At 44.7% G+C, this 15,913-nt stretch overlaps 1 protein-coding gene across 2 annotated transcripts; it reads right to left on the bottom strand.

The window, feature by feature from the left end:
* Window positions 1–6,157: 6,157 nt before the first annotated feature.
* LOC141567001 (leukocyte-associated immunoglobulin-like receptor 2) lies at window positions 6,158–14,404 on the bottom strand. Of its 2 annotated transcripts, XM_074315851.1 has the most exons (6): window positions 14,203–14,404; window positions 12,933–13,025; window positions 12,446–12,481; window positions 10,890–11,177; window positions 8,599–8,658; window positions 6,158–8,386 (listed from the first exon to the last, which is right to left on the bottom strand). In XM_074315851.1, the coding sequence occupies exons 1-6, from the start codon at window positions 14,216–14,218 to the stop codon at window positions 8,256–8,258; spliced, it is 624 nt and encodes a 207-aa protein (XP_074171952.1). In that variant the 5' UTR covers window positions 14,219–14,404; the 3' UTR covers window positions 6,158–8,255. The 2 variants fall into 2 exon arrangements, with proteins under 2 accessions (XP_074171952.1, XP_074171951.1); XM_074315850.1 differs by lacking the exon at window positions 14,203–14,404 and having other exon boundaries at window positions 12,933–13,139.
* Between the last annotated feature and the right edge of the window lie 1,509 nt (window positions 14,405–15,913).

Here is a 15,913-nt window from a genome sequence, read left to right as displayed (position 1 = left end):
TGGTTGGAGCTCCATGCTCCTAACTCTGAAGGTTTCGAGTTCAATTCCCGCAGGGGCTCTCAACCACAGGTAGCCAGTTCAACTCCTCGAGTCCCAGATGTGGGCTCCGCCCCCTGCAACTAAGATTGAACACAGCACCTTGAGCTGAACTGTCTCCCAGATGGCTCAGTTGGATGGAGCATGGGCTCTCAACAACAAGGTTGCTGGTTCGACTCCCACAAGGGATGGTGGGCTGCACCCGCCTGTAACTATCAATGGCAACTGGACCTGGAGCTGAGCTGTGCCCTCCACAACTAAAACTGAAAGGACAACAACTTGACTTGGAAAAAAAGCCATGTAAGTACACATTGTTCCTCAATAAAGTCCTGTTCCCCTTCCCCAACAAAAAAAAAAAAAAAGAAAGAAAGAAAAGAAAAGAAAAGGAAGATAGAAAGGAAGGAAGGAAGGAAGGAAGGAAGGAAGGAAGGAAGGAAGGAAGGAAGGAAGGAAGGAAGAAAGGAAGGGAAAAAAATAAATTAAGAATGAAATAACCAGCTTAGATAATAGAGCTGACCAGATGGAGGAAAGACATCAAAGATAGAAATCTGGAAATGACATGGATGGCAGAAGAAAGAGACTTCACTTAAAAGAAATGAAAGAACTCTACAAGATCTTTCTGACTCCATCAGAAAGAGCAATATAAGAATAATGGGTATACCAGAAGGAGAAAAGACAGAAGAGAAGAGAGAGTATATTCAAACAAATAGTTGATGAGAACTTCCCAAACTTGTGAAAAGAACCGGATCCTTGAATCCAAGAAGTAAATAGAACACCAAGAAGTAAATAGAACACTAATTACCTCAATCCCAACAGGCCTTCTCCAAGGCACATTGTATTGAAGCTGTCAAAAATTAACAACAAAGAAAGAATCCTCAAGGCAGCCAGGGAAAAGAAGACGGTAACTTACAAAGGAAAGCCCCATAGATTACCATCAGACTTTTCAGCAGAAATTCTACAAGTCAGGAGGGAGTGGAAACAAATATTCAACTATTGAGAAAAATTATGCCCCAAGAGTAATATATCCAGCAAAGGTATCCTTTAGATATGAAGGAGGAATAAAGACCTTTCCAGACATACAGAAGCTGAAGGAATTTTCTAACAATGACCTGAACTACAAGAAATACTGAAGGAGGCTATTCGACCACCATCAACAGGGACAATTTGTGGCAAACAAAACATGAAAGGGGGGAGAGTAAAGGCCTGAACCAGAATATGGGAATGGAGAAAGTAAGCGTGCTGAAGAAAATGGAATACTCTAAATATCAAACTTTCTTTTACATAAACTTAAGGGTAACCACTCAAAAAAAAAATCCAGAACTGAAATATACAACCTAATAAAAGAAAAAACAGAGGGAAACATCATAGAATACCACCACACAGAAATAACAGACAACAAAAAGGCAAGAAACAATGGAGACACAGTCTTACCAGAAAACCAAAGATAGACTCACAGGAAAACCTGACATATCAATAATCACCTTAAATGTAAATGGACTGAACTCACCAATAAAAAGGCACAGAGTAGCAGATTGGATCAAAAAACTAAACCCAACCATATTCTGTCTCCAAGAGACACATCTCAGCTACAAGGACAAGCGTAGACTCAAAGTGAAAGGGTGGAAATTGACACTCCAAGCAAATGGTATACAAAGAAAATCAGGTGTAGCCAAACTGATATCGGATGAAAACAAACTTCAGGATAAAAAAGGTAACAAGAGACAAAGATGGACATTTCATAATGGTAAAAGGGAATATACAGCACGAAGATATAACAGTCATCAACATTTATGCCCCCAATCAGGGAGCACCAAAACATACCAAGCAACTACTAAGAGAACTAAAGGGAGAAATTGACCAAAACACAATTATAGCAGGGGACCTAAATGCATCATTGACAGCTATGGATAGATCATCCGAACAGAAACGTAATAAAGAAATGTCAGCCCTAAATGACACTTTAGAAGAAATGGACATAATTGACATATATAGAGCACTTCATCCTAAAACATCAGACTATACATTCTTTTCTAGTGTACATGGAAAATTCTCAAGGATAGACCATATATTGGGACATAAAATCAGCCTCAGCAAATTTAAGAAGATTGAAATCATACCAAACATATTCTCTGATCACAAGGCCTTGAAATTGGATATCAACTGCAAAAAGAAAGCAGGAAAAACCACAAATACATGGAGAGTAAACAACATACTTTTAAAGAAAGACTGGGTCAAAGAAGAAATTAGAGGAGAGATCAAAAGATACATATAAACAAATGACAATGAAAATACATCTTACCAAAATTTTTGGGATGCAGTGAAAGCAGTTTTAAGAGGGACATTTATATCATTGCAGGCCTATCTCAAGAAACAAGAAAAAGCCCAGATAAATAACCTCACAGTACACCTTAAAGAACTAGAAAAAGAAGAACAAATGAACCCCGAGGTCAGCAAAAGAAAGGAAATAACAAAAATCAGAGCAGAACTAAATGAAATAGAGAACAAAAAGACAATAGAAAAAACAAATGTGACAAAGAGCTGGTTCTTTGAAAAGATTAACAAAATTGACAAACCCTTGGCTAGACTCACTAAGATAAAAAGAGAGAAGACACTAATTAACAAAATCAGAAATGAAAAAGGGGAAGTTATCACAACACTACAGAAATACAAAGGATCATCCAAGAATACTATGAACGACTATATGCCACCAAATTCAACAACCTAGAAGAAATGGACAAGTTCTTAGAAACATATAGCCTTCCAAGGCTAAACCATGAAGAACTGGAAAATCTAAACAGACCGATCACCAGTAACGAAATTGAATCAGTCATCCAAAACCTTCCCAAAAGCAAAAGTCCAGAACCAGATGGCTTCACTAGTGAATTCTACCAAACCTTCAAAGAGGATCTAATACCAAGCCTGCTCAAACTCTTCCAAAAAATTGAAGAAGAGACAGTACTCCCTAACTCATTTTATGAGGCCAACATTACCCTGATACCAAAACCTGGTAAGGACAACACAAAAAAAGAAAACTACAGACCAATATCTCTGATGAATACAGATGCAAAAATCCTAAACAAAATTCTAGTAAATCGAATACAACAATGCATTAAGGGGATCAAACGTATGGTGATGCAAGGAGAACTGACTCTGGGTGGTGAACACACAATGGGATTTATAGATGATGTAATACAGAATTGTACACATGAAATCTATGTAATTTTACTAACAATTGTCACCCCAATAAATTTAAAAAATAAATAAATAAATAAAAGATTTTCATTACGACCAAGTGGGGTTCATCCCTGGAGCACAAGGATGGTTCAACATCCGCAAATCCATCAATGTGATACATCACATAAACAAAATAAAGGACAAAAATCATATGATTATATCACTTTATACAGAAAAAGCATTTGACAAGATACAACATCCATTTATGATTAAAACACTTAATAAACTAGGTATAGAAGGAAAATACCTAAACATAATAAAGGCTATATATGACAAGCCCTCAGCTAATCTCATAATTAATGGTGAAAAACTGAAGACCTTTGCTCTACGTTCAGGAACACGACAGGGTTGTCCCCTATCACCTCTGCTTTTCAACATAGTGTTGGAAGTCCTTGCCAGAGCAATCAGGCAAGAGAAAGAAATAAAAGGCATCCAAATTGGGAATGAAGAAGTTAAATTATCACTCTTTGCAGATGACATGATGCTATATATAGAAAACCCTAAAGACTCCACCAAAAAGCTATTAGAAACAATCAATGAATACAGTAAAGTTGCTGGCTAGAAATTCAATGTACAAAAGTCCATTGCCTTCCTATATACTAACAATAAAATCTCAGATAAAGAAGTAACAAAACAGAATTCCTTTTGCAATTGCAGCAAAAAGAATAATATACCCAGGAATAAACTTAACCCAGGATGTGAAGGACCTATATGCTGAAAACTATAAGACTTTTTTTTTAAATTAAATTTATTGGGGTGACAATTGTTAGTAAAATTACATAGATTTCAGGTGTATAATTCTGTATTACATCATCTATAAATCCCATTGTGTGTTCATCACCCAGAGTCAGTTCTCCTTCCATCACCATATATTCGATCCCCCTTACCCTCATCTCCCACCCCCCACCCCCCGCCCCCCTTACCCTCTGGCAACCACTAAACTATTGTCTGTGTCTATAAGTTTCAGTTTCTCATTTGTTTGTCTTGTTCTTTTGTTGTTTTGGGTTTATATACCACATATCAGTGAAATCACATGGTCCTCTGCTTTTTTTGTCTGAGTTGTTGAAAGAAATTGAAGAAGACACAAAGAAATGGAAAGACATTCCGTGCTCATGGATTGGAAGAATCAACATAGTTAAAATGGCCATATTACCCAAAGCAATATACAGATTTAATGCAATCCCCATTAAAATCCCAATGGCATTTTTTAAAGAAATAGAACAAAAAATCATCAGATTTGTTTGGAACCACAAAAGACCCCGAATAGCCAAAACAATCTTAAGAAAAAAGAACAATAATGGAGGTATCACACTCCCTGACTTTAGCTTGTACAACAGGGCTACAATAATCAAAACAGCGTGGTATTGGCAGAAAAACAGACACACAGACCAATGGAATAGAATTGAGAACCCAGAAATAAAACCACATAAATATGGACAGATAATTTTTGACAAAGAAGCTAAAAACATACAATGGATTAAAGACAGCCTCTTCAATAAATGGTGCTGGGAGAATTGGATAGCCACGTGCAAAAGAATGAAACTGGACTGCTATCTGTCACCATGTACCAAAATTAATTCAAAATGGATCAAAGACTGAAACATAAAACCTGACACAATAAACTGCATGAAAGAAAACATAGGTACTAAACTTATGGACCTTGGGTTCAAAGAGCGTTTTATGAATTTGACTCCAAAGGCAATGGAAGTAAAAGCTAAAATAAACAAATGGGACTATATGAAACTTAAAAGCTTCTGCACAGCAAAAAAAAAACCATCGACAAAATAAAGAGGCAACCAACTGAATGGGAGAAGGTTTTTGCAAACAGTGCTTCTGATAAAGGGCTAATAACCAAAATATACAAGGAACTCATGAAACTCAACAACAAAAAAACAAACAACCCAATTGAAAAATGGGCAGAGGACCTAAAGAGACATTTCTCCAAAGAGGACATACAAATGGCAAATAGACATATGAAAAAATGCTCAACATCACTAATCATCAGAGAAATGCAAATCAAAACCACAATGAGATATCACCTCACCCCAGTCAGAATGGCTATCATCAACAAGACAAATAGTAACAAGTGTTGGAGAGGCTGTGGAGAAAAAGGAACCCTCATACACTGTTGGTGGGAATGCAGACTGGTGCAGCCGTTATGGAAGGCAGTGTGGAGGTTCCTCAAAAAATTACGAATAGAATTGCCATATGACCCAGCAATCTCTCTCCTGGGTATCTACCCAAAAAATCTGAAAACATTTAGAGATAAAGACACGTGTGCTCCAATGTTCATTGCAGCTTTGTTTACGGTGGCCAAGACATGGAAACCACCAAAATGTCCTTCGATAGATGAATGGATAAAGAAGTTGTGGTATATATACATAATGGAATACTATTTGGCAGCAAGAAAAGATGATGTAGGAACATTTGTGACAACATGGATGGATCTTGAGAGTATAATAGTAAGCGAGATAAGTCAGACAGAAAAAGCAGAGAACCATGTGATTTCACTGATATGTGGTATATAAACCAAAAACAACAAAAGAACAAGACAAACAAATGAGAAACAAGAACTCATACACACAGACAATAGTTTAATGGTTACCAGAGGGTAAGGGGGGTGGGGGGTGGGAGATGAGGGTAAGGGGGATCAAATATATGGTGATGGAAGGAGAACTGTCTCTAGGTGGTGAACACACAATGGGATTTATAGATGATGTAATACAGAATTGTACACCTGAAATCTATCTAATTTCACTAACAATTGTCACCCCAATAAATTTAATTAAAAAGAGAAACACAGACACACACATTAAATAAATAAATAAATACATAAATACATACGTACATACATAATAAAATAAAACATGCTTTTACCCCAGAAACCCAGAAAATATAAGATATAAATAACCAAATGTGTGCCTACATATTTACACACACATGTTTACTATAACTTTGTTATGCTCTGACCCAGAAAGAATCAGACTAAATAAACTATATTTCAAGAAAAAAAACAAAAACACAACAGTGTCATGGGAAAGGGAGGAGGGATGTGTTCACAACACAACCCCACGGTCAGTGATCCAGGGGTCAGGGAGGCATGAGGGCGGCTCCCACGTGTGGAATTCAAGAGGGCTGGGAGGACTTGACACCATGTAATGTGGGACAGAGATGAAGAGCAGAGTCAGGAAAACGGGGGAATCTGCTTTGTGCACCCCACAAAGGTGGGAGCTCTGGGCCAACAGCCTCCAAGGCAGCTACACCCCTTCTCTGGACCACGGCTTTCTCACTGTCAGAATGTGTGTGATTAGGAGAGCGTAACTATTACAGCCAATGGACCCCAAAATCTAATGACTCACTTGGGAGAGAAGGTTTAAAATAGTGTGATTAATAGGAAATTGGAGGGATCGGCTGACAAATCAGGAGACAATGGCCGTTGAAGACAGTCTGTTACTCACAGTTCCCAGGAGGAGGGGACACTCAGGGAAGCACCAGTGTTGGTCAGTAGCAGGGGAGGGGAAATCATAGGCAAGGGCCTGTCAGGTGGTTTCCAGAAGAAGAAATGGGCAAGACAGGGTAAGTGGGCTTAGGGATGTCTGGTTTAATTGTTTCAGAGGGCTCTGGAGTGCAAGGGTTGGTGCTGCTTGTCTGGTACCTGGACGTGGGGTGATAACAGCCAGCAGATCATGGCCCAGAGTGTGACAGCCCCACAAAGGAGGTGGTGGGGATGTGGGCAAAAGATTGGCTGGGTTATATTTGAAAAGTGACTCCAAGAAGAGGTCACTTGCTCAGGAGGGGCGATGAGGGAGGCAGGAGGCCAATGCAAAGTGATTGGGGAATATCATAGGGTCTTCTAGGACAAGGCGTGTCTGGCATGTACCTGGAAGACAGATGTTAAAGCATCAAGTTTACAGACACCTGAAACGTGGTGAATTCAAATGGGAACAGAGACTCTGCTGCATAATCATCCTGGGAACCTGGTGCCACCTCTTATGTGAGGTTTCCAGGATCACCCAGGACATCAGTATCCACTAGCAAAGGGAAGAGCAGTGAGGACCTTATGTGGATGGGTTTATGGGCCAGGGCTGGAAGCAGCTGAATCAATCCTGCTCACACACTGGCTAAAATTCATCCCTGGACACGCCCAACGCCAGGGAGGCTGGAAAGGTGGTCTTGCTGGAGCCCAGGAAGGGAGGACACCATGCTGGTGAGCAGCCACAGTCCTGTCACACAGGACACCTGGGGGTAGGCATTTCCCATCTCCACTGCCTCTTACCCAACCTCCTCTTAGTGGAGGTCCTAAGGACACAGCAATTCATCAGACTCTCAAACATCTGACAGTTCACAAGCTGGTGTGAGAAGGAAACACTGCAGGAGAAAGTCAGAATTCACAGAGAAGTGTTCAAGCCCAGAGGAAGCCCATGGGCGGACGCAGTGTTGAGGTTGGACACTGAAGACAGAATAATGTCCCCCAGAGGTGTCCAAGTCTGATCCCTGGAACCAGCTGGTGTGTTACCTTATGTGGCCAAGGGGTCTTTGCAAGTGTGATTGAGTCAAGGATATGGAGATGGGAGACCCTGGATTACCCAGGTGGGCCCAGTGTCATCACCAGGGTCCTATGAGAGGCAGGCAGGAGGGTCAGAGACAGAGGGAAGGAGATGTGATCACGGAAGCAGGAGTCCTAGTCAGAGAGTAGGGTTTGAAGAAGCTGCAGTGCGCCTTGAGGATGGAGGAAGGGGGCACAAACCAAGGAACCACCTAGAAGCTGCGAAAGATAAGGAGATGGATTCTCTCTGGAGCCTTCAGAGGGAGTGCAGCCCTGCGGACACCTTGATTTTGGCAAGTGAAACTGATTTCAGACTTCTGATGTTCTGACCAATAAGACAATAAATTGTGTTGTTTGAAGCCACTAAGTGTGTGGTAATTTGTTACAGCAGCCACAGGGAATTAATACTCTCATTGTAGGGGAGGAGTTTATTGCACGCTTATTGGGAAGAACAGCATCCAATCCCAGTCTTGAACTTCGTTTCTGCACATCCAGAAAAGCTGGGGCTCTTAGGGGTCAGACGAGGATGTCCCACATTGGCTGTTGTTGGTATAACAGCTTTCACAGAGCCTGGCACAGAGTTAGTCAAACATGTTAGTGCTGTGTCTTGGGCCTTATGAATGTTAGTGACACCCAGTGCCCTGAGGGTGGCAGCCCCTTGCTGTGGCCCTTCACAGTCCCTAATCCTAGCCTAGGGCAGAGGGCTGGGCCCTGGAGCCTGAACCCCAGCAGAGGCATTCCCCCTAACCCCAAAACCTCTGCAGGCCGAGGTCTCTACTCACCAGCGGAGGAGGGGGTCGCTGTGTGTGTGAGGGGGGTGGAGATGCCGCCTGTGGTGACTCCTGTGAACAGGGGCAGGAGAAGGGTTGAGGTATGTGAGGGCTGCCTGGGGTCCGTCCCCCTCAGCCTCGTAGTGGGGAAATTCCGTAAATCTATAACATAATGAGACTTAGCCAGTTTGCAGTTTAACTCACTGCATAGCTCGCTGCCTAGCCACCTGTTATTAGACTTAGTTTGTTTGAAGTTTGATCCATCCTGATGTTCATCCGTTTGCTCTTTGTTTCTCCCCTCGCTGATTAACTGAAGAACTCTGTCTGTTCCCTTTCTCAAGGCCACCCATATCTCATTTATTAACAACATCCTAACCTAAAGAGAGCAGTTTCTTAATCCTCAGGCGCCTGGACATCAGACACTGGAATCCAATCTGCAACTTCTTGCAGTTTTTACTGGTGACACATTAAAGTCCCCAGACCTCGATGGCTGAGTCCGAGTCCAGAGTCTGGAGATAACATCATCTTCAAACAGACCAGACCCCAGGAAGGATGTCAGCCCTCAAACCTGCCTGACCGACTCCCTATTTCCCATATAAGAAAAAGCTAACCTGCAGTTAGTGCAGCTGTCCACTCTCAGACTCTGGACTCTGCCCTGGCGACTCCCCACCCCACCAGTGTTTCTCTCCTCACAACTTGTGGCAGTGTCATCTTTGGACACTGCCATGGGCATTCTCTCTCTGCCCTAACTTTAATAAAAACTTCCTTTATAGATTCTGTGAACGCTTTCACCTTTTATGAATGACCAGGGGTTAATTCCACACCACAACAAGCCTGGCCTCTCTGCACACTGAACGTCCACTCACAGGCCACATGTGGCCATCACTCAGTCCCAAAAGAAACCCTGAGATTCCTCATAAAAGGAGAAGGGCAGGAGGCAGGAAGATCCCTCTGTGTACACATCACTGCCTGTGCTTCCCTTTATGACATTCAGCACAGTATATATATATTACAGTTACATTTGCGAACTCACCCTAGAAAAAGTGCCACATACCTTTTGCTGAATATCATTATGGTCACCTTCAAAATACTCTCCTTGGGAAGCTATGCACTGACACCAGCACCTAGTCCACATTTCAAAGTAATTTTGGAACTCTTTTTCTGGAATGGCCATGACAGTTATCGTCCTATTACGCTTGATATCTTGAAAGTCATCAAAATGTCTTCCCTTCAATATTTCCTTTATCTTCAGGTAAAGAAAGAAGTCACTGGGGGCCAGATCAGGTGAGTAGGGAGGGTGTTCCAATACAGTTATTTGTTTACTGGCTAAAAACTCCCTCACAGACAGTGCCCTGTGAGCTGGTGCATTGTTGTGATGCAAGAGCCATAAACTATTGCAAAAAGTTCGAGTCGTCTAACTTTTTCATGCAGCCTTTTCAGCACTTCCAAATAGTAAATCTAGTTAACTGTTTGTCCAGTTGCTACAAATTCATAATGAATAATCCCTCTCATATCAAAAAAGGTTAGCAACATCATTGCAACAAGTTTGTAAACTTAATTGTCAGACCTTCATGTGTGTATATCATATATATATATATATATATATATATATATATATATATATATACATATACATACACATATGCTGGAGGGGTGGACACCCCTCTCACCTCCCACCACCATGCTCCTCTTTACCTCCCAGATTCAGCAAGGAACAGCTCCTCTGAGTCCCTGGGAGGACTGGAGGGGTGTCGGAGTGTCCCCGATGGACCCTGAGTTTAGACCATCTCGGGGGCTGACCACACACAGGGAAGGACAGCCTCAGCCCAAAGGGGCCCGAAAGCACTGTCCTGCTCTAGTCAGGGCCCCCCTGGACCAAGTGAGTTGCCCAGTGGATGGGGGACCTCACCACAGGGGACATGTGGCCTGGGCCCCCACAGAGTGGGACTCAGGGAAAAGGAGGGTTTAACATCATCCTGAGCAAAAGGACACATGCTCCCTTGAAGGGGGTCTGTCCCCACCTGATCTCTGGAAGCCCACTCCCCACCCAGCCCAGCAGGGCCAGCTCCCTGCCCACCCTGATCCTGGGCTGAGTGTCCAGGCCATCACGGTGTCCAGATGGGTCCAGGACTCCAGGGCCCTGAGCCTGGTGTGAAGTCCAAGGGACACGTGTGCAGACGGGCAGGGGAGCCAGAGGGCTGGGGCTCCCCAGGAGGGCAGGGAGCCTGTGGACAGAGGACACAGCTGGGGACAGCATCCAGGGACCTGGCACAAACCTGAGGGTAGAGCGGGGACTTCCTCACCTGTCAGCACCAGTTCCAGGGCCTCACTGCGCTCAGACCCTTTCCTATAGGCACAGCGATAAGGCCCAGCAGTGACGTCACTCACTGCACGGATGGGGAATCGGGCCTCCGTTCCTGGGGATCCATATTGAGACGTGATTTTCTGATCCATGTATGCAGATCTGTTCTCCTTCTGCTCCAGGCGGAATGTGTGAGCCCCAGCAGGGCTCCGGCACAGGATGGTCACAGGCCACCCCCAGGGGACCTCAGGGCCTGGCTCGGCTCTGAGGGAGGGTGGGGGCAGGGGCCCTGGGAGGAAGCAGAGCAGGACCTCAGGTGCGTTCTGAGGAAACCGCCACACCTCACAATTCACCCATTTTAAGTGTGTTCGATCTGTTTTAGCAACTGTACAGAGTTGTGCATCCATCACACTCCAATTTTGGAACATTTCCATTATCCTCCCCCCAAAACCCCCCAAGCCCATTACAGGTGGGTGTGAATTCTCATCACTGGAGAGTTATTTCCCCACAGGACAAAAGGACCCCTAGTCTTGGTCACATCTTGGACTTTTCTAGGGTGCAGCGGTAGGTGTCAGAGCAGCCTGGGGGCCTGGTTATATCTCCCTGCGCACGGCCTCTTTCTAGGGAGACAAAGAGGGCTGGGAGGAAGGCACAAGATGAGGACGGCCAGGTCATTGGGGCGAAAAGGAAGCAGGAGTCTGAGTCAGTAGGAACGATCTGGGCCTCCTGTCTCCAGGGCAGGTCCTCTGTGCCTTCCTCCCACCTCTGTTCCCTCTGTATTGTCTACCTTCTTCTCAGCCTTATTTCCATTTCCTTGTAATAAGGCTTTTGAAAAGCCCATGTGTCGCAACTAGGCTGGGGTAGGGGGTGGGGAGGAAGAGAGGCTTTGTAGCCCTGAAACAGGAAGATGGCATCAACGTTATGCAGTCCGGGATAGAGACAGGCAGGAGCTGGCAAAAGTTCGTTCATTCATTCATTCATTCATTCATTCATTCTGTGTTTCCTCCATGTCTTACTTCCTATCTCCCCAGTCATGGATGCCCTCCATGTGCCATTGGGTCCACAAGCACGAGAAACACACACAGGGTCCCTGCCTTCGTGGGCTGAAACACAGAAGCTGATTAAAGAATTGTGCAAATCCACAGCTACGCACTGTGATACGTGCCCGCGGGTGAGTGTGGGAATATCAAGGCTGGTGGAGGCAGAGCTCCCATCCTCTGGGAGTCAGAGGGAAGAGGCACTGAGCTGACACCCAGGGCCAAACGTGAATTACCCAAGCTGAGCGATAGGGGGCGCCGGGCACTCAACAGGGAGATGTCACCCTGGGAGGAAGCCTGGAGTCTAGTGGGGAAAATGGTGTTTGTGAAAGTGAAAGAAAGCCAAGGTTTCTGAAGATAAGTGAGTCAGTCCACGTGGGGACAGACAGATGCAGACAAAGAGATCTATGGGTCTCATTTTATCTGAAGATAAACCGTGAGAGGACTCTAGGGAAAATAATATTTTTCCTGAAACTAAATATATATATATGAAAAACGAAATGATTAAATGTAGACTCACCATTTTGCATGTGAATCATCTGGCCCAGGCAGGGCGCTGGAAGAGAAGCTCAGTGAGGAAAACGCCCAGCCCCTGGTTTCCTCACAGGGCTGCAGACAAGGGGCATTTGATGGAGCCGGACGTGAGCCCCCCCGTAGCTTCCAAACCACCCTCCTCAACATCGTATCTAAGCACAGTCTTTCTCCTTGCCCTGAAAGTCTCAAGATAAACCCCCAGTCTCCTCTTCCAAGCAGGTCCTCCTCCCCAGTCCTTCTTCCAGTCTGAAAAAGTCCCCACACCCAGAAACCAGCATCTAGGGCTGAACCTTCCATGGTCAGACTTAGGTCTGGGCCACAGCTGAGGGGGCAGACCCACGGAGGGGACCACTTTGCTCCCCTAGGGTCCCAGAGTCTCCTGGACTGGACTGAGGACTGAACAAGGACACAGACTCTTCCCCAAATCCCACCCCCTCTGTCCCTGGAAAGCAGCCCCTCCATTCCAGACTCACCGAGGCCCAGGATGGTGGTGGGGTGAGGGGCCATGGCCACCCCTGCTGCCTGTGCCGTCCTGGAGCCGGTGGGTGCAAGGACGGAGCCTGCAGCTGACAGAAGAGGACAGGATGTGTTGGCCAGGGGCCGTCTTGGGGTTTCTACATCAACTACCTCACCCAAAGGGGAAGCACACTCTCCCATCCTGTCCACTCTTCCTGCTGATGAGACAGAGGAGGGCCTTGGCTACCATTTCTTTCCTCCATGCTCAAGTAAGGCCGATCTCATCTCTAATGAACCCCCTGGGTGTGGACCTCATTGCCATCTACTGGGCAAGGAAGAGCGTGGGTTTGTGCCACAAAGTGACTTTACCGTCAGTCCCAACTCCGCAAACTAACCATCTGCTGTTGGGCATGGTGACGCTACTTTATGCCAACCTGTCCTCATATTAAAATGGAAGTCTAAACGCTCCCTCCAAGCATTTAATGTCCCAGCAAGGTAATGAGTGCACTGAAAATGTGCTACTAACACGGGTTCTTTCCCCACCTTCTCCCAGTGGCATTAGAAGCAGAGGAATAGGGTGGCCCATCAGCATGTGCAGAATCCTAAGGGCATTGATCAGTCTGGAGAGAGACCTTGGGACCTGGCCCCGGGGTTGGGGCCAATGGGGCACCCAGCTGGGTGCTGGGATAAAAGTCCAGACCAGGGAGGGTGATGGCGTTTGTGCATCACAGAACTACAATGACAATCACATTACAATATAAATGCATCAAGTCAATACGTTGTACACCTTAAACTTACACAATGTTCTATGTCAATCATATCTCAATTTTAAAAAAAGGTGAGTCGGCATCAGAATAGTTGACATATTGCAGAGATACTCTGGCTTGGTCACTCCATGTTGACCAGTCCTCCTTCTAGGATGTGATGGGCCTGCCGTCGACTCTTGTGGGTAGACTGGGTTCTTGAGCTGGACCCTGGACCCATCTGCATGTTACAGCCCTGGGTCTTGCCCTCATTACATGGAGTAACTGATGAGATCTCAAAGACCCCTGTTTCTGAGCATCCCCAGCTTGGCTCAGCCAAACGGGAGTGTCTGCAGTGGGGTCTACAGGACAGAATCTGACTGGGCCTAGAATGCCCAGGGATCTCTGCTTTGGGTGTTTCCAGTTCAACTGCAAAGCCCTCCCTAAGCTGTCTGCGTTAGCCCATGCCTCTGTGCCCCACTCCTCCTGCTAGAAGACCTTGGTGTTCAGCCCAGAAAACAACCTAGGGCAGGGCTGGACTCACCTACTTGCATCTGCATCCTCTGGCCTTGGTGGAACCCTGGAAGGAAGCCTTCATGACCGGTGATGCCCCTTCATCTGGGTCCTGTCATCTTGGCTGTAACCCTTGGCAGCCTGGCCTGGGCTTGGACAGTGGATGAACTTGGCTTTCCACAGGGTCCCACCTTCAGCTCTGCATTGTGGAAGGCCACGTCTACAGGACAGGATTTTCCACTATCACCCTCTCCTCTCATCTGTTTCTGGACTCACTGAGACAAATACACAAGCAATGAATGTGGGAGATGCAAATGGCTTTGGCTGCACCCAAAGAAGGAGCCAATCCAAACTAGAAAGCGCACAGGATGTGGCGTGCTAACACATTGCAGTTTAAATAACAACCATACATAAAAGCGAGCCGTTTTCCTCCCAGTCTGTATAGGTCTCTGATCTTCCCCAGATTGGAGCAGAGAAGGGAGCACAGCTTCCTGACATTTTTCTACAGGAGACCCAAGGCCGTGTTAGGCAACCCCATCACCTAATAAGTGCCCAACACGAATGCATTGTGCCCCAAGCCTCAGATACCAAATGCTCACATTGTGGTTTTACCAAACTCACATCGAAGCTCAAATATTTTTACTTTCCTTAACTACAAGGTCTTATTATTATAATACAAAACATTCCTCCACCAACTAAATATGCAAATATTTTATTCTTGTAAAATAAAAGGAAACATTTGAAACTCACAAATTCAAATGATTACTCCCACTAGAAGTTTGACTCAGTGTCACTTACAAAGATATTAATCTTCCTTATGGAGCTCAGTGAATCACTGAATGCACCTTAGAATTCCATTTAATAGAACAGTATGATACATATAGAAACTGTTTCTTGAGGCTTTTATGAAAAATCCTCTTGTTTGTTGGCCAAATAAGATTTCCCTCTCCCTCTCGTCCCTCTTCCTCCCCTCACCTCTCTCTCTCTCATCGTCTGTCTAGCTTTCTCTCGTGTGTCTATATGTATTTATCATTTATCTGCATCTATGTGTTAAACATCATTATTGTCTCTCATCTCTCTGTCATTTATCTATATTGTGTTTATGTATCAATATCTATGTATCATCTAAGTATCATTTGTCTATGTATCTTCTATCTATCTATCTATCTTCTATATCTAGCCTCTCTCTCTCTCTCTCTCTCTCTCTCTCTCTCTCTCTCTCCCCCCCTCCCTGCCTCCCTTTCTCCCCCTTTTCTTCCCTCTTCCTGATACCTAAACTTTATTTTCCTTAAGGACAGCCCTATGGCTCTGGGCCCTTGGAGTAACACAATTTTTCCTTGACTTAATGCTACAGTCTGTGGTGTACTGGAGCCAGCCAGCTCAAACCGGCTCCCAATGCCACTTTCAATGGTGCCCCTTTGTAACTGGAAATCAGCAATGATGTGAGTATTTACACTACAGAAATTGGCAAATGCTACAAATCAGATATTTTTCTCAGAAATCTGACTGTTGCACATTTAACACCACGGTGCCGGTCAATGTCCAGAGACCAATTTAGAGAAAATTAAACGGAGCATGTAAAGAAAACCCCTGTGAAATCAACATCCTTCAGGAGAACTAGAAAACTGATGAAGTCATATCTGTGTCTGTGGTGTACCCCTTCCTGCCCCATTCCTTCCTCACCTCAGGTAAACAGCATCTGAAATCTCATGCTCAAATTTCCATTGCCTGTGTGTAGATAC

This window comes from Rhinolophus sinicus, linkage group LG11 (assembly GCF_036562045.2).
Source record: "Rhinolophus sinicus isolate RSC01 linkage group LG11, ASM3656204v1, whole genome shotgun sequence".
Lineage (NCBI taxonomy): Eukaryota > Metazoa > Chordata > Mammalia > Chiroptera > Rhinolophidae > Rhinolophus > Rhinolophus sinicus.
Note: the sequence above shows the minus strand (reverse complement) of the source record. Positions and strands in the feature narration are given on the sequence as shown.